Consider the following 18,910-nt stretch of genomic DNA (forward strand, 5'->3'; position numbering starts at 1 on the left):
GAGGGAGGAGGACATGGGTCTGACTCAAGACCTTTTATGGACCCTCCGTGTCCTGTCAGTCAGGAGGTCTATAATCCACAGCACAAGCTCACACAGAACAGAGCAGCACACACAATGCGTCTGATTCTCCGGAACAATCCGTGTCAGCGCAGAGATTTCTCCAGACTCTGGCTCTCCTGCAGAGTTTATCCACACAAAGTTTGCTCTTCTATTTCATGCTTGACGACCCTGTGAGGAGAATATCAATGCTGTGACGCACAGCTCCACGGAGGCCTTACACACACACACGCGCGCACACACACACGCACACACACACACGCACGCCGCTCCTGCCTCCACTTCCTCATTCTGTACACACAGCGACTTTCAGTGAGCGTGCATGCTGAATTACAGGATCACAGCACAATGGAGAAATAATTAGCTCGATGGGTGACGGGCAATTAGTGAAACACTTTAAATACAAATGGCATCACTGACTGCATGAAGGCTGTGAATTATGAAGCAGCGAGCTCGGAAGAACATGACAACAAACGGATGTTGGGTCTGTTCACACTCAGGTGGACGAGTGTTCAGACCCTGAAGGTCAGATCAGTGGAGACACGCTTTTCTTAGTTTGACACTTTGGAGCTTTCAAAGTGTGGAGAAGATCAAATCATCACGTGAGCGGGGGTCACACCGGTCGAGTGCATTTAGAGTTAGAAAACACACACACACACCTCAGCCACTCTGTTCTGATGACACAGAGAAGCCCCCCCCCCCCCTCGTTCTGTCACAGGCAGATACCCTCAGCGTGTCACACAAGGACCTGACCAGCAGCCAGAGTCCATCTGTCCAAATTTATACCAAAAAGACGGGAGATTGTGCCGCCCCATTTCCCCCTGATTAAAATTTCAGCGCACGTCGCCTTGATATTCCTCTGGGGCTTTTCCTCGCTGCTCAACGAGACCTTGAAAAACAAGACAAGGAGAGAGGGAAACTTCTTAAGCTAATGTGTGCACATGTTTAGTTTTGTGGAAGTGGAGCGTGGGCGGCTGAAAGTGATTGAGACAGACAGTAAAAGAAGATGAGTAAGAAGAAGACGGAATAATCTGGAGGAACAGACGGGGGTGCGATCACGTGTGAAGGCAGAGAAAAGACTTCATTCAAGCTCGCTCTGCGTTAATAGCCACTTGACATGCACACTCCAACTCTCCTTCATCATCTCAGCGGCCCCTCTGAGAGTCCCAGTCCCTGATCCGGAGCGGATCACAGATGACCAAACAGGTCGGCCGAGCGCCCGCCTCTTCCTTCAGTTGTTTGAGAAGAAGAAAGGAGCCGTCTGGAGAAAAGCACGGCGCCCAGTATCTACTTTTTGTGCGGCCATGCGGCTCTCCGAGCGCTCAAGTTGACAGTCTATCAACTTCTCAGAAAGGCGCTGAAGTCACCGTCGCTCTTTCCCAGATGTCTGATACTCCCCGTAGTCTTGTTCCCTCCTCCTCCTCCTCCTCCTCCTCGCTCCCCGTCTGATCAGGAAACAAACACTCTCACATTCTACCGGGACTTTTTTTTTAAAGGACGAAGGGAACCACTGGTGCACACAGTCACAGGATGATGTTTACTTCCTGTGAAGGGGGCGTGACCACGACTTACTGCACACACACACACACACACACACACACACACACACTGATCACCATCATCACTGAGCTCCATGTTGCCACACACTCATTTCACTCTGGGCACTTTCTTCCGCTCTATTAATATTCAAGACACCGAGGCGAGCATGCTGATGGGACACTGAAGGAGCCAAATCAGAATCCAGGCTATGTGGGCTCCATCCAGCATGCAGCGACGGACCCCAAAATGTGTCTGTAGTGATGGAGGCGGCGTGCACAGCGGAGGAGCTGGCACGACGCTCCCTCGTTAAATTTAACGCAGCCTTTTAGTGCTCGATTTAACTGATGACAAAAGGCCACATGTCAGTCAGTGTTTGCACACAGAGGACAGAGGGGGCGTGTCAGTTACCAAACATGGGCGCAGATTTGCATAAAACAAACGTGCCTCACTCTCAGAAGAAGTCACCACTCTGTAAGCCCCTCCCACTTTAACCCTAAATGGACTGGACCTTGATTCTTGGTTATGTAAAGTCATCAGAAGTGACTGATCACTCAGGGGATCGAACCCTTGACCTTCCAGGTGGCGACTCTACCCACTGAGCCACAGCAGCTCCAATTTCACCAGAAGTTCACTGCCAGTTTACGCTGCCGGCGCTCAGGATGCCAAAGCCACGACCCGGTCTGCACTGCAGCTGACCCTCCTCACAGGTGGGGGGCGCTCCGTGGTGTCTCTTTGGGTTTTACCTGAACGGGCCCCATGTGGACTGGAAGTCCGGCGGCGTGGCACGTGCGTTCGCTCGTCGTGGTGAAGACACCTGCGTGGTCATGAGCTCTCGGACACAATCGTCCAAAACGAGCGAGGAGGTGAGTGTAAACTCTGACCTCATCGGTGATTCATCAGTCAAAGGATACACAAAAATGTCCAAACTAAGTGTGACTTATTCCTCCTGAGGAGATCATCATCTCTCATGTCAATCACCCCCCCCCCCCATCCCCCCCCCACCCATGACAGCACCCTATTCTCCATACTGCATGTTTCCTGTACATCCAGTGACAGATTGCAAACAGCTGAGAGGTGATCTGGCATACGTCTAATGATCCCGACGTCTCGACAAATTGGCTTCCAAACGAGGCTCAAGATGCAGCTATGAGCTAAATAAGTGACGGGGGGGGGGGAATCCAACATCAGACTTTACATGTTGGATTCAAGAGAACGAGGAGGGGGAGACAGCTCTCTGTGATGATTAGAGTTTAGACTGCAGGACCCATTTTAAACACTAGGGGGCGGAGCTACAGACTGCTCCTTTGAATGATTAACTCTCAGATGAAATGCAGCTGATAAAGGTGCTGACATGAAAACAAAGGAAGGACAGCTGAGGGGGAATAAAACATCTGAAGCACCTGTAAGATCCAGTCCACGCAGAGTCACAGTACTACAGCCGGCCCAGCAGAGAACCCTGTCCATGTCTTTCTGGCACGGCCGAGCTGCATAATCGCGTAATGTCCTGCAACAGCTGCCGGCAGCCTAAACCCACAGCAGCAGCAGGTCCAGCCTATCTGACCGAGGAGCAGACATAATCTGCTGCTGGGCAGATTAACAGAAGACCACAGCAGCATGGAAATGAGGTTAGGCAGCCAGCGTTTCAGAGAGGCTCGCTAATCTGTAAATCCCTCCATCGAGGTCAGCCTGAGGAAAAACCGCTGGACCCCTGACTGACTGCAATTTCATTTCATACTACAGTGTCCTAATTCAGGTATTGTCCACATCTAAGGATTAAAAATGTCCGAGTCAGTCAGTGCTACTCTCCCATCCAATCACTGTTTCTGAGAAAAGCCTTTTATTATTTTGGCTTGTTGACCGCAACTTTTCAAAGCTTATTAGAAACATGCAGAGGCTTTTTAGGTCGGGTCCGATCACTTCTATCTGAACCAGTTTCACTGCCCGCTTCCATCGCTGCAACACCGCTGGTGCCGAGTGTGGTCATGGATGCACAGCAGTCTGGACGCTTTGAGAGCAGCAGGGGAGGACGCGAGGAGAGACTTTTTTGGGGGTCGATATTCACAGTACGTAAAAAGGTCTTTGGGGATTCATGGAACATTTTCAATACGGAAAAGTCTATTCAAGCCTTCGCTGCAGCTGCATGGATTTCATGGAGTAATGCCTTTTCATACATGGCAGAGAATGACCCATATTCTTCCTTCTGTGAGAACTCGGAGAGTCTGCAAACTTGCAGAGAGGCAGCGAGTGTGATAAGAACAGAGCCTCCCATTCATTCTCAGAGGACGACCAATCAGATCACCTGGGGTCACTACTCCCCTTTTCTCTGTCCTCTCCTCCTGCTGAGAGTTGACAGGAGCTGGGAGTTTTTAGTTCTCTTTTTCTCCCGCTCCTGTTTTGCCAGATCAGAGACAGATCTACCTCGCCCCCCCTGGAGACACAATTACCTGTCTTCCCTGTTCCACCTCACCCTGTGCCTCTCCTCCACCTCCTCCATCCCTCCCATTTGCCCCAGCTGGCCTTGCCCATCACACAGAGACATTAGCTACCAGTTCTGGCTTTCTAAAAATAGAGCCCCTGTTCCAACCAGCAGCCTCCACCATCACCAACAACATGGCACCTGTGCTAATGCCAGAGAGCTGCTGATCCAAAATCAAAGCTTGGCAAAAAAAGGTTTAAAAAACTGAGCTGCAAAATGATGAGCTGAAAGCATCAGAATCATGGAGGCAGAGGCGTGCGTCATCCTCCAAACCTTTACCCGTCTCACATGTCACGTGTCACAGTCCGTCTGACTAGAACCCGTGCAGGACAGTGCTTCATGTTCTGGTCTATGAAGCTCCTCCCACATGGTGAGGACTCTTTCCTTTAGTTTAGACACAAAAAACGACATCTGAGTAAAAAGTTAAGCTCCTGATAAACGCCGTCCGTCAGCTGACGTCCTACATGCTTCACAGCTGGAGCGTTGGTGATGATGTGCAGTACCAAGTCAGACCCCCCCCCCCCCCCCTTTACGATGTCTTACCTTGAGCTGAGCTGGGTCGACTTTCAGCGGGTAGAAGTACAAACGGATTGAGAACAGGTCGGCCTCTGTTAAAGTCAAACGGTGGAGAAGGACAGATTTTGCTGTCAGATGATTTTCCTCCTGCAGGTGTGGTGATTCGGGTCGGGAAGTTTAAAAAACAATGAGAGAAGCTGAAGAATTGTCGGACAAGAAGAAGAGAAGCCTTCTGACAGGGTTAAGCAGACAGCTGGGAGTTCCACCTGTCCCCTGGGCTCCAGCTCCCCTCTCTTTGCTGCTCAACTTTGAGCTCTAGTGGAGGCACTGAGACCTCCCTGAAAGTGGGGCCTAGCAGGGCTGCCACACAGCGTCTCATCTCCCTACAGGAGTCATTATCCACGGCTCTGCTGCCACCACAGATACCAGGCACAGGCCTGGACAAAGGCCATGACAGATGGCTGCTTCCCGGGCTCCTGCAGGCGCAGAACTGTGCTTAATTCTTGGATGCATGACATACAGACAGGAAAGATAACTGGCAGTTTGAAGACTTTCATGTTGTGTGAACAGTTTCACCCCTCGCAGGATGTTTATTCTGCAGAAAAAATGTGAGTCAGTGTTTATCTCCTCCAACATTAATGCCAACAACGAGCCCGTGCCAAACCTTCACCAGCCTGCTGCAAAGCAAAGGCATGCGCTCTTTTCTATCTGTCCCTGGTTCTGCAATATTTATGAGGCTCACTGTGCGGTACGGCATTTACTGTCGTCTAATTGCTCCCAAGACAAACTCTTTTTCAAAATGGTCAAACAATGGGGATAGAGTGGAGCATTCATCTACAGAGAAGAGACAATAATCGGACAAGACGAATACGGCACTAAAACCGGACCTTTGATGGATGTGTTTAACTGAGCATAACTTAAGCAGCTGAAGGCCTCGCAGGCAACATGATGTAAGAGAGATTACACCACGGCGTCTGACTTAGGAATGAAAGTGATGGATGTGCGAGGGGGCTTCACTGGTAATTTACAGCTGTGCTGCAGCTGCCATGGTCACAGCTTCCTCTGGCTCCGCTCCAAACAGAATGATGCTCAAATAAGCTCCTTGTTATCCCGTCTGAGGGAGAAGGTTCAGGAAGCACTGCACAGGAACGAGCAGAGATGTGGGGCACACTCCTGCTGGAGACCCGGGGTCCTTCGATCTCACCCAGCAGGGGGGTCTGACCTTCAGGACCCGGAAAGGTCACGGCCCCGTGACAGAAACAGAAACATAACATAACTCGTGTTTTATGCTTTATCAAACTTTAAATGAAAGAATCACAGTTTAAGGCCACGCCCCTTTTACAAACACAGGCCTCCATTACAGGCCCAGATGTCTTAGATACAGGAAAGATAGAACAATGCTTGTGACTGATGGATGCTCTAAATCAAAGTGACACATATTCAACAAGGCTCTCGTGTTGACACAGATAAGGCAGGGTCACTTCATAGACAGGATTCAACCAAAGCTTATTCATGGACCTTCAACGGTACCAGGATGTAAAGCTCATCACCCGATCCCGGCCCGGCACGCCAATATCAGAATATTTGATGGGAAGTGGTCGCTGTGTCACCAGCCATGACCTGAGTAAGACAAGAGCGCAGCGTGGCGTGTACAGAGACGAGTTCACACGGGACAACATTCAGGGTTTCTCTCAGTTCTAGATTTTTTTGTTTTAACTGTTGGCATCGCTCGATGGACATGTTGGACAAATGGAAGACAATTTACAAGCCAAGCAATTCCTCAGAAAGATGGATTGAACAATGCAGAGAAACAATGACTTGAAGCCTTTTGTCCAGGGAGAAAGTGATTTACTGCTTCTGTCTGAAGGCATTTGTTCTGGGATTGAAAGCGCTTGGCTGGTCACCCGTTCTGTCATTATATGAACACTATTTCCCCAGTTACCTCTCCATCATAAGCTCAGTGTTTTTGCTACAAGCAGCCCGGAGTGTGAGCTCCTCCCCCTCCCCCCTCTCCCCTGGCTTCTTCTCTGTAAGCAGAATTCAGAGCCTGGTCTCTTGGTGTTGCCGCGGGGCTTGGCAGCGTGGTGCGTGGGAGGCCCGGTGCCACCGAGGGGGACAGAGGACAGATGTGGCTTACATAATGATCAGCAAATCAGCTCTCTCAGTGACCATAATCCTGCTAGCATCCCTGCATACGACTCCCCGCGGCCGCCTCCTCCACCCTGCCATGCCAAGCTTTACTGTGCCGTGGCGAGCCAGGGAGCTGGATGCCTGTCCTTCCTTCCCACTCCTGGTTATAAAGAGCCAATCAATGAGCTCAGCGGGGAGAGCTTTTACAGCTCCACTGGAAGGCAATTATCAGCATTTGTCAGCAAGGGGACAATCAGAGCACAGGATGATAGCTCCGGGTTCAAACAGACCACAGTCCAATATGAGAGACGTGGAAGGAGTCAGCCGCTACGTGCGGGACGTTGGACAGACACACATTCAGAGTCTGCGTCCTAATTGAACGACATGATGAATCTGTTTAAAGCTGCTGTCTCACATCAGTGCAGCTAACAGAGACTAATGACTGGCAGCGGTTCACCTGAGGAGCAGGATCTAACAATAGAGGCAGAAATGACTCATCACATTAAAGATTCAGACTCCGGCCCGTTCAGACGATCACACGGTCGAGCTGTCACACCCGGAAAGTTCACACAATAAATCACCAACATCATCACATCCTGTTTGACGCCACGCTGACAAAAATAGAAACCTAACACACCCAACCCTGGATCACTTCTTGTTTTTAATGCAGCGTGCTGATTGGCTGCATGCCGTCTTTGTTCTAAAGCCTTTATAATTCAGAGTTAGGACTGTTAAGGAATGTTAGGAGGGTGAGAGAGACATGCAGGACAGGAGCCACAGGTCTGTTCTGTCCTAGGCCGCCATGCCGGTCTAGAGGACCACACGGGGCGCGTGCACCCACCCCCAGACTGAAGCCCCCCGAGCACACTGACGTAGATGCAGAAAGACATTGGCGATGTATTTTTGCATCATCGACAGTGATCCTGGTCTGTCCTGTCCGGAGGAGACATGGCCGCAGCGGTTGCATCTTTAAGACAAACATCAGGACTTGCCCAGCTGTGAGTGATGGACCCTGCTGCTGTCTCACAGTTTGGAGTCACAAGATGACTTTAATATATCGTTGAAGTATCTGGCAGCCCTACCCTGCAGTGAGGGATTCTTTCATCATCAAGCCTTTTGTCATGCTATCTGCTGTTGGGCCGATAAAACAGCCTTTAAGAAAACCACTACTGGAAAAATGGAGCCGTGGATAAAACTGTGTGCACAACCTGAGCAGCAGCGTGCCGAACCCGGACCTGAGCGGCATGCAGAACGTGTCTGAGAATACTTGAGACAGACGTGAGATGAATGTGGAACCTTTGACGACTTACGGGTGAGGAACTTGTTGACGCTGGTGACCACCTCTGAGTCGGCGTGCTAGATTTGTACAGCGCCGAAAGATTGAGTTATTTTCTCCTCAGCATGACACGTTTGTCACGAGCTTAATTCACACGTCAGTCACACACAGGTGCTTAAAAGAATCGACGGAAAAATCTCCTTTCTACAGGCAGCCACAACAGTGAGTCACGAGGGTTTAAAGTGACACGGCTTCACCGTAATGTGATGCTGAACTAAAAACACGTTTTTAGAACGGCACTTTGAAGAAGTGGGAGGACAACAACAGGACACTAATACAACTCCGAGAGGCTGTTAAAGCACGTCCAACAAACAGCGTGCTATAAAGCTGAGTCAGGGGGAAAGAGGATTTCTCTGCAGCCCCAGTGAAGCCCTTAATTGTGCTTTTATTTCGACACACAGCAGCTTGCCACACTCGCATTAGATAGTAAAGCACGTAGGTGTTGTTGCAACATCAGCCAGCTTGAAATGCCATGTTTGCTAAGGACGCTGCAATAAGCTGTGGGGATGTGGACATTTCAGGTGTGTGTGTAATTTAAGTCTGCCCTGCCCTGAATGTGCAAACATAACCACGAGCTTTAACACCTGATCCGGTTTGAAATGATGGCACATGAGGAGGACCGGATTCTCCATAATCTCACCATGCTCACACTACAACACGTGAAAATCCCAACACTTCACAGACGACAGGATTTGATCAGCGTGGCCGGCGGAGGCACGCACCCCCTCTCGTGACATCACGTAAACAACAGACCAACACGCTGTGGTGAAGCGTCTGCTCTCCATCCACAGCTGCACATCACATTTGTGTTTGTGTTGTCAGGTGCGTTACACCTTGACAGCGCAGACATGCAGGTTTTGTGTTGCCATTGGTTACCGCTTCTGTCCACTTAATGCTGTCCTCTTTTGTCTCTGGCGGTTATTTCAGTCTCGCACGACGTTTTCCTGATGTCCTCGTTAAGAGTTGAAATCATACCAAAGGTGTTTGAAATGAATCATCTGGGTCCGATCAGTTCTGAGCAGCCCGGTGAAATTGTCTCGTAGGAGGAATCGGACCTTGCATCAGGCGGGACAGTCCTGCAGGCTGAGCCAGGATTAGAAAAGTAATCCAGGAACAAGCCGGTCTGAAACACAGCACAGTGTCGTCTTTTCATCTCCGAATATGCTAAATGAATGATTACTTAAGTGGAACTGAAGAATGCACTTTGATATATTTCATAACAGCCCAAAGTGTTAAAGGATTAGAGGTGTTTATCCTGCGTGACTCTGCAGAAGAGAAAGCCAATCCGACGCACTGAGGAGAGCAGCAGCTGAGTGACAGCCGCGCTAATGTTGACGTTAAACACGACGCTTCCTGCTTTGTATCAGCTGCCACCTCATCCATATCCTGAGCTTGGAGAAAATCCCAGTGTTTATAGCTGGTTTCATTTACCTCCTCCTCGCCCACACAGCTTGTCTCTTCATGCATCGTTTTACAACCCTAATCAACGCCAATGAAAATATTTTACAAGGCGAGGGTTAAAAGAAAAAGGACATTTCCCCTGACTGTGATCCAAGATGAAGACAGGTGGGGGGGTTGGTGTGTATCTGTGTGTGTGTGTGTGTGTGTCTGAAAGTGATCAAAGCCTGGTGAAAGCTAACAGTGACATCACCTGCTGTTCTGGCGGGTCGCTCAGTAAGGAAGGCCACGCTCTAACGGAGCAAAAAATGCAGCAATTTCTTTCAGGGACGGCACGTCAATCTTCAAACAGCTGCTCAGGAGTTCTAGTTTCTAAAAAGTGCTGGGAGACTTTTCGACCTTCTGCCTCTGTTCAAACGCTCCCTCTGAAGCTGTCTGAACGCCAGGAAACATCTTTTGTGCCCAGCTCTGTCAAAAGCGAAAGAGAGTTGTCAAGTGGTGCGGCGAGGGCCTAATGGTTGGAGTCAGAAACAGCACACAGAGCTTTCTTTATATCCACTGCACAGCACTATTACTGTACTAGACCCGGGTCCTGGTCTGACCATCAAGGGGTCAAAGGTCAAGGTCTCGCCTTCATCACAGTTAAAAAACATGTTATACCTTTGCAGGAAATGGGCGGACATTATTCTTTTGACTTTCGTGTGCAGATGTTAGCACCTTTAAACACGCTGTAACCCAGAGTGTAACCTCAGCCACCAGGGGGCGCTCCATCAAAACAACAAAAGATGACTTTGAGGCTGGTGGGGAATCACGGGAGTGACTGCGTCCTCGTGTCTCCGCTGAGGACAGCCGTGTGCGTGTGAGCTCCAGGTGGATTCTTCCGCTTGCTCAGAGGATTCTGCAGCTCTGCGGGGGAATTCCTACATGACTGTTGAGGATTTGAACACACCACGTTTGTGTTAATAGACACATCTGCATGCAGAGAGCATGCTGGCCCAGGTTCAACGCTTCATCTGCTCATCACACTGAACCTGCTCCTCCACTCCCATGATGCTCGGCTTCATTCGGCGGTCACTGCTGTGCCAGGACTACTCCTGTAAGCCTCATCACCTGATCGTTAGTGCTGAGCAGCCAGCTGGGCGGGCGAGCGGGGGGCGGGGGGAGGGGGGCACCCTGCTTTGTCTTCTGTGCACATAAAGACAAAAACATCACTTTTATCTTGTATGCACAAAGCCCTGAGCTGACTGCCTTTAAATGCGGCGGACGCCCAGAGGTCAAGCTCCAAAAAGCAACACGCTCCACGCTTCAAAGCCTGCTGCTCGAGGAAGAAAAAGCAAAACATCCCGCCAAAGGAAAAACTACAGCCATGCACCGCTCCCTTCAGGAAGATAAAGTCCTCACAGGTCAGGTGGTCAAGTGCACAGAGGGAAACACTCTCCAGGCTAACAGGAACATCAGTGAGCAGCTAGCAGCTAGCAGCCATTTATTAGCCTGCAGCTAATACAGGAGTCACTACAGTTCAGTTATCTGATGAGAAACTGTAATGATAACAGCAGTTAGCATGGAGTGACCTTTAGTTCCTGCTTCATCATGATAACCAGCAGGCAATAATACAGAGAGCAAAGGTGACACACACACACACACACACACACACAGCAGTGCATTGTGGGTTAAATTTGGTCGTCTGTTAAAGATGTCAAACAGGTTTGCCAAGCGTGGCTCACGTTAGCATTGCTAACGGTTACACATCACTTCTGTCCATGTGTCGATGAACTTGACGCAGCAGAAACGTTCTCTTCATGTTATGGATTCAAATACTGACAGACCTCGGCGTGCGACAGGACGCCATTCTTCCACTGTGCTGTTGTTTGTTCGGGGTCACAGTTCAGCATGAGGCCGGGTGGCTACCGAGTCGAGCTACAGCACCAACTACTGTCACTATGTCAAAGTGTGGTGTGAAACCACACTGTGGTGTGAAACAGTTAGAACTTCACCGCTGCTTGCACTGGTCTAAAACTCCTCTGGAGCAGCCAATGAGCACGCTGCATTTTCCAACTTTGAAAGATGTGGACATTAAACAGGAACAAAGTTCAGATTTGGTTTTATGTCTGAAGTCAAAGTGAGACATCACGTTGTCTCTTTGTGACAGGTGAATCCATCTTCAGGTGGTTCATCTGTGCGGGCAGATAAAAGCAGAGACGGGATGATTCATCCAGGAGAGTGCTGCTTCTGTTTTCTGTTTTATTACTGATATAAATGGGACTAAACTAAACGTGATGAGAACGTTCTCCTGGTCCACCGTGCTCCATGTTTCAGACCTCTCCACAGCACGTCTTCATCTGACCCAAGCTAGACTGAAGCTGCACACTTAATCCAAGTCTTCATAACATCAAACAGGACAATGCCGTACAGAGCTGGCCTTTAATTAGCATCCAGGGATTAGCCTAATCATGTGGACATAAACAAAGAGCAGCTCCATAACCCATGTGGCTGTAATTAAAAGGCTGACTCCTCGCTCTGTATCCACAGGCTGTCTGCTGCACCTGTCCCTCATTTGGCTCCTCACACTGATCTGGGCCAGCACAGCCCTGACAGGCATACAGAGCAGCTTCTGCACACGCTCAGTGGCTGCAGCAGCCAGCAGCGAGTCAACGTCTGCCTTGTGCGAGGAACCCGGGGAGGAAACACGCTCCACCAAAGTCAGCCTGTGAACAAACACGTTCTTCTTTTAGCCGCTCACTCTGCCTTTTTCTCTCCTGGGCTGTTTCATCCTCTCTCTCTCTCTCTCTCTCTCTCTCTCAGCTCTGACTGACAGAGTGCACTGACTTAAGTCTGCAGCGAGTAGCTTCACTTGTCTTTGCAAATGACTTTCATCCCTCAGCCTCGCTCGTTTCCAGAGGCTTTACACATTAAAGGTGAAATCTCATTTCCCAGTCTAGCGGTGCAGCTCGCCCTCGGCTGGGTGAGACTTCATCAGGTACTGACGCTAACAGCTTGTCTGATGATCACTGGATCCGGGAGCCGACTGACCTCTGCTCCCTGCTGTGATGAACCCTTCCTCCTGTTGTTCCAGAGTGAAGCAAAGAGAGGGCAGCTTGTTGGGACGGTGTGGAGACGTCCTGCTTGAAGTGGTCTTCAAATGAAGCCAGCTCACCTTCAGAGTCCTTCACTCGAAGCTGACACAAACATCTCTGCTGTCGTCTCCATGGTTCCAAAGAGCCAACAGTGAAGTTACAGGGTAAAACTTGAATGTGCAGTGTAATCGACCCTCATACACTCTCACAACTGTTATCACAAACCACGTTAAATGGTCTTAATCCGGCTCTCACAGCCGCTCTAATTGCTCTTAACCTCCCAGGATTCATAGAGCTGATGTGATTTCCTTAATTGCAGAGCGCTCCCATTTCCCACTTGTTTGCAGAAAATTCACTGCAGCCTGAAATTACTCCCGAATCCAAAATGTGCCTGGAGGAGGCTCATTTCTCCGACAAGCGTGTGCGCTGCAATCCGACAGCGAGCTGTGTTCTGTGAGGGAGCAGCCTGAATCCATCCCCTTTCAATTTAGTTTCTGTGCACTTTGGGTTCACGCTTCCTGGGGGGGCAAGCCTTGAGGTTTCCTGAGAACAACTGCTCGCGATGGGCAGGGAAAAATCCCATCATTCTCTCTCTGCTACAGGATGTCAATGGTGCAGAAAGGAGAGATTCTTCACAGAAGCTCGGGCTAAACGCTTATTCCACTGTTATGTTTCTTTGAATAGCAACACAGAGGAGCAGACACACGGGCCGCTGCAGGTCGACCAAGACCAGGGAGCAGACTGACAGACCACCTCGTGTCAGACAAGTCTGGCTTTGGTTTGACTCACGCTTCCACTGAAATGTAATGCAGCCTCAACCATGCATCCATTTAATCAAGTGGCTGCATAATGAACAGCAAATGAATATACAAGAAGAGGTTCTCCTGCTGGAAACATTCACTTCTTGATAACAACACCGTCAGCGACAGAGCAAACGGTTCAATGCACCCACTCCGTCTTATCATGTCCCAACACACTCACAGCTTCATTAATGATGTTTCACCTTTCACAGCGTTGTTTCTCTGAGTTCTCCTCGAGCCTCGGCTGGGAGCGGCATGTTAAAGAGCTGCTTCCACAGACTCAGGAGGAGCTTCGTGTGTTCTTCTGCTCTCTGCAGCTCACATTGTGTTTCAGAGCTGCTGAGTTTTAGCTTCAGCTGCTGCAGTGCTGTTTGTCTTCTTCACTCATGGCGTCTGGTTGTTTGGGCGAGGAGGTGGAGAAACGCCATCTTTAAAGTCGGAGTCAGTGACCTCTCAGCCACTGAGGAGCTTTGAACGCCTCCCTTCTTTGAACAGGTTTAATTCACCCAGCGTTTAACTTCTCATTAAATGTTTCATAAATTCACAATGAGACACGAGCAGAGTGTCGATAACAAGCTGGCAGCTGATCAGCTTGCAGCCCCTCCTCACAAATAGGTCCATTAAAGGAATGGCAGGGTCTTCTCACGTCTTGGCGCGCTCACAGCCTCATTAATGCAGCCTAATACCAATATGTGTTCTTCACAAGGATCCGAGCGCTTTAAGGGAGGGAAGAGAGAAATCAAAGGGGGTTTCATTTTTGACTCAAAAGGACAAATGTCAGACTTTCAATGTTTTTTTGAAAGCCCGTGGGGGCGCTGGAGGACAGAGGGGTCAGACTGATATCTGATTTGCATTGTGACTGTGGAGCAGGAAAACATCACAAGCAGACAGACGGGGAATTTTAAAACATCAGACTGACGACCTGGGGGGGGGGTGTCAGAAAACCAGTTTGTTCTGGAATAATCGCTGTGGTTTGACAGTGTGCATCAGACATTTGTCCCTGTCCTCAGTTGTTCCACACGGACGTCCTTCTTTGAGCTCTGGTCATTAATAAGAGCAGACTGTCGCTGGCTGACCTTCCACTGCCTGTAAAAGCAGCTGGGGAGTCCGAGAGTGGACTGTTCGTGTGTCACAGGCGAAAAGGCACAACATCCTGCAGTGATGGATGAGCAGTAATCCAGCCTACAGTGTGTGGCTCATAAAGCTAACCTCCAGTGTCCAGCAGCCTGTATGATTCTCCTTTCTCTGCGACACAGCCGTGAATCTCAGCCAACTTTGCTTTCACAAGCACACTTCATCTTCGGCACTTTTTTTATCCAGTTAAGGAGAGGAAGACTCCAGCAGCAAGCTGAACCTGAATGAACTCCACTCCATGTTCTCTGCACGTCCGTCCGTCTGTCTGGATGGATGGATGGATCTGCCTGTTTGCTCGTGTTCTCCTGTGTAATGCACCACAAACACTTACAGGACGACAAGTCTGATCCTACCTCTCACCTGCACTTAACCCGAGCTGCTGCAGCACACAGGTGTGCTCAATAAGAAACAGGAAGTGTGCTAATTACCATTCTGTCACCATGAAGCAGTGACTGTATGCACGGGCACAGGTTAGGGAGGTGGTTATCTGGAAATAAGGGGGGTGGGTTTGTTTTGATGTTGAAAGTAGCATTCCCTCAATGCTCCGTCTGCACCTGCCCCTCCCCTCTGTGCTCCCTCTAAAGCCACGCCCCCTCGCCCTGTGCTCCCTCTAAAGCCACACCCCTCCCCTCTGTGCTCCCTCTAAAGCCACGCCCCCCCTGTGCTCCCTCGAAAGGCACACCCCTGGAGAACGAGCAGGGGGACAGGGAGGCTGTGATTGGTTCATCAGAGAGCAGGGAGGCTGTGATTGGTTCATCAGAGAGCAGGGAGGCTGTGATTGGTTCATCAGAGAGCAGGGAGACAGGGAGGCTGTGATTGGTTCATCAGAGAGCAGGGAGACAGGGAGGCTGTGATAGGTTCATCAGAGAGCAGGGAGACAGGAAGGCTGTGATTGGTTCATCAGAGAGCAGGGAGACAGGGAGGCTGTGATTGGTTCATCAGAGAGCAGGGAGACAGGAAGGCTGTGATTGGTTCATCAGAGAGCAGGGAGACAGGGAGGCTGTGATTGGTTCATCAGAGAACAGGGAGACAGGAAGGCTGTGATTGGGTCATCAGAGAGCAGGGAGTCAGGGAGGCTGTGATTGGGTCATCAGAGAGCAGGGAGACAGGGAGGCCTGTGATTGGTTCATCAGAGAGCAGGAGGCTGTGATTGGTTCATCAGAGAGCAGGGAGACAGGGAGGCTGTGATTGGTTCATCAGAGAGCAGGGAGTCAGGGAGGCTGTGATTGGTTCATCAGAAAGCAGGGAGTCAGGGAGGCTGTGATTGGTTCATCAGATTGGACCTACCCGAATATTAAACCTTCAACCGTTTGTTTCATGTTGCAGTTGAACTTCCTGTTTGTCTGAACGTCTCCCTCAGCAGCAGATAATTCACTGCACACTAAGTGACTCACTTTCAGTGAGTTTTAAAGGAAGGCCCGACATAACTGAGAAAAGACCACATGTTTAATGAGTGAGGAAGTCATCCCTTCATCTGCTGTCTGTATGGATAATGAGCCCGGCTGTGTCACAGCCTGTCAGTCTGACGTCACATGATCGACAGTCGAGCGCTGCACAGCCCAATTACTGGATCTGTTATTTTGGGCAAAAGCAATTTAGACAAACTACTTTTCCAATTTGAAATCTCTTCCTGTTTTTTTGGTGCGGCCCTCTTCCTTTCAAGGCTCCGTTGTTATTGACGAAAGTCTGCATCTTGTTTTTTAATCAGCCGGTCCGTCTGTGTGTCTGTCTCTTATCAGACTGTTTTGGAGCTTGACAGCTGTTATCACACACGTTGCTAATATGTAACAGGCTTTCCCCCGGCCTTGCAGACGTCCTATAATCCCGTTCATAACAACTCCCGTCATTGAAGACGTCAAACGTGAGCTCGAGGAGTGGTAATCCTCGGAGAAGATCTGTGCAGAACAAACCGGCTTTCTCATTCGCACAGTTCAGCCCGTAAATTAGCCGCCGCCGCCGCTGACGACGGGGCGCGGAAACACGGCGGAGGACTTGATGGGGATTTGTCAACATTCAGAGACTGACAGACGAAATGATAACACACAAGCAAGTGTTTAGAAAGCTTTTAAATACGTGTAACAAGCGATTTATAACACACACACACACACACACACACACACACACACACACACACACACACACACACACACACACAGTGAAAGCCTCTATTCAGCAGATCTGCCTCATTTGAATTCGAGGGGCTGGTATTGTTTGCTTAACAGGGTCGGTTCTGGGGAGGTTTTTGAATTCTCATGAGGACCAACAAAAACCAGCGTGAGCCTCTCCCTGATTCATCTCTCTTCCTGATTTAAAAACATTTCCTTTAATGGATCAGTTCGATCCAGCAACACAAGATTCTGATTAACCCCCCCCTCCCAAAAAAAAAAAAACTAAAGCTTTCCCTTTTTACCATGCTCACTGTCGTATTCAATCTCCAGTTCATCTTTATTTTAAACACGGTTTACAAAGTGAAACTTAGAGGACCAATCAGAGAGCTGCTCTCTTCCTGTGTGATCATGAAGGAAACCTGCTGTGTTGAAGCTTCTCTGACAACAATGCAGCAGCCAGTATGTCCTCCTTCTAGCTTTAGATTCTGCTCCTGAAGGGTCTGGATTTGTTTGGATTAATTTAAAGGCGGTTGGCAGATCTTGGTTTAGATCTGGCCGTAGTATCACATGAAGACCTGCTGTGCTGTGGTCCCGAGATAACGACACAGAGCTCGTTGTTATCGCAGGGACACAGAGGAGGTTAAAGGGGAGGGATGGATGTCTTCTTGGGGCTTCCGTAGTTCTGGGCTCTTAAACCACAGTATCTTAACTCCACTAGCAAGGGGCTCTTAATCAAAACAACAACAATAAACGACACCCAGACTGGCGGGGAATCATGGGAGTTCTCTCTGCTACCCCCCCAATTGATGTAACATATACACAGAATATATAGAAGCAGGTTTACGGTGCGCTGCACTTGATCTGGGAGGTCAGAGGTCTTCAGGAACGCCCTCCTTAAGTCTGAGAACCTTTACTAGCCCTGGTTAAAATCCAACATGGCCGCCAAGTGCATCAGCAGTAAAGTCTAGCCTAAGCTGTAACTGTTGTCTCTTAGCAACATAATCCTCTCTTTCATTAAATTAATAACACCGGTGTGGTTTCATGCAAATATCTGAAGCCACCTAAACAAAGGTACGACTGGAGGTGTGATGCCAGAGACGCTGCATGGGAAGAGGCAAGGCAGCTACCGGTCTGGGGCCCCAAACAGAATCGCCACTGCATGTAGCCGATGCGACTTGTCTCTAACTCGTACCTGGACCTCGGTTAACTCAGGTGTGTGCTGCAAATTAAGGCACCATAAGTCAGATTTCCGTTATAAAGTTACAACTGATTTATACACAGTCAACTTCAGGTTCATGGTAACAGAGGCTGCAGTGTGTCACACACACACACACACACACACACACACACAGGGCCTTATGCATCAGATGTTCAACACATGATCGGCGCCTTTAAATCCAAACCAGTGAGCACGTCAGTTCCACAAGCAGAAACAAAATGAGCCCTCGTTGCACCTTTACGTGTCTGTCTGTCGACCTGTGAACGCATCACCGCCTGCTCACCAACTTCCTGAAGTCCGTGTTATTGCAACTTTACTGCGCCGCCCAGCTCCGCGTGAGCGACGTGGCTGCCTGTTCATCCTGCTCTGTGACTACTGACCAACACACACACACACACACACACACACACACACACACACACACACACACACACACACACACACACACACACACACACACACACACACACACACACACGCTGGCAGACACAGTATGGGAATGTAAAGGTTTGCGAGTTGAGCAGCAGCCTGTGCCGCTTCTGAACATTTGAAGCCACAGTTATAGAGAGACAAACAGCCGTGCAGCTCCAAAGAGCCCCCCCCCCCCCGGACCCCCCCCGGAGCTCAGCCCCTACCTGAATCGGGGGGATGCCGCCCAGACCGTCCACTGATTCGGGCGAGTTGTCGAACACTCGGTCCCGGTACAGAGACCACAGCCCGACGTTCGGGAGGAAAAGGAGAGCCGCTATGAGCAGGCCGGCGAACTGCAGCAGCCTCTTCTCTTTCCGCCTCATCTCTGCGCGTGAGAAAGCGCGAGGAGCAGCAGCAGCAGCGGCGGCGGTGAAAACTGACGAGTCCCGGAACCCCACGCTTTCCCAGGCGGAGACAACTTTCACTCTGACTCGGGGGGGAGGGAGGGGGAGGGGGGCGGGCACCGCCGCTGTGACGCGCAAAGGCTGCGAAGTCTGCCGCTAGAGGGAGCGGAGCGCTGCGCTTCCGCCGGAGCAAAGAGTGTGTGTGTGTGTGCGCGCGCGCGCGCGTGTGTGTGGGGTGGGGGGTTATCCAACAGAAGACGTGACGACACTTTATTACTACATGTACATTACATATTTCAGTTAAACAA

At 50.0% G+C, this 18,910-nt stretch overlaps 1 protein-coding gene across 1 annotated transcript in view; it reads right to left on the bottom strand.

The window, feature by feature from the left end:
- Positions 1-18,684, bottom strand: part of galnt10 (UDP-N-acetyl-alpha-D-galactosamine:polypeptide N-acetylgalactosaminyltransferase 10 (GalNAc-T10)) — a 48,017-nt gene extending 29,333 nt beyond the window's left edge. Inside the window, 1 exon segment of the mRNA XM_079355821.1 lies at positions 18,423-18,684. Coding sequence (XP_079211947.1) covers positions 18,423-18,581 — 159 coding nt within the window. The 5' untranslated portion in view covers positions 18,582-18,684.
- Between the last annotated feature and the right edge of the window lie 226 nt (positions 18,685-18,910).

This window comes from Symphodus melops, assembly GCF_947650265.1.
Source record: "Symphodus melops genome assembly, chromosome: 11".
Classification (NCBI taxonomy): domain Eukaryota; kingdom Metazoa; phylum Chordata; class Actinopteri; order Labriformes; family Labridae; genus Symphodus; species Symphodus melops.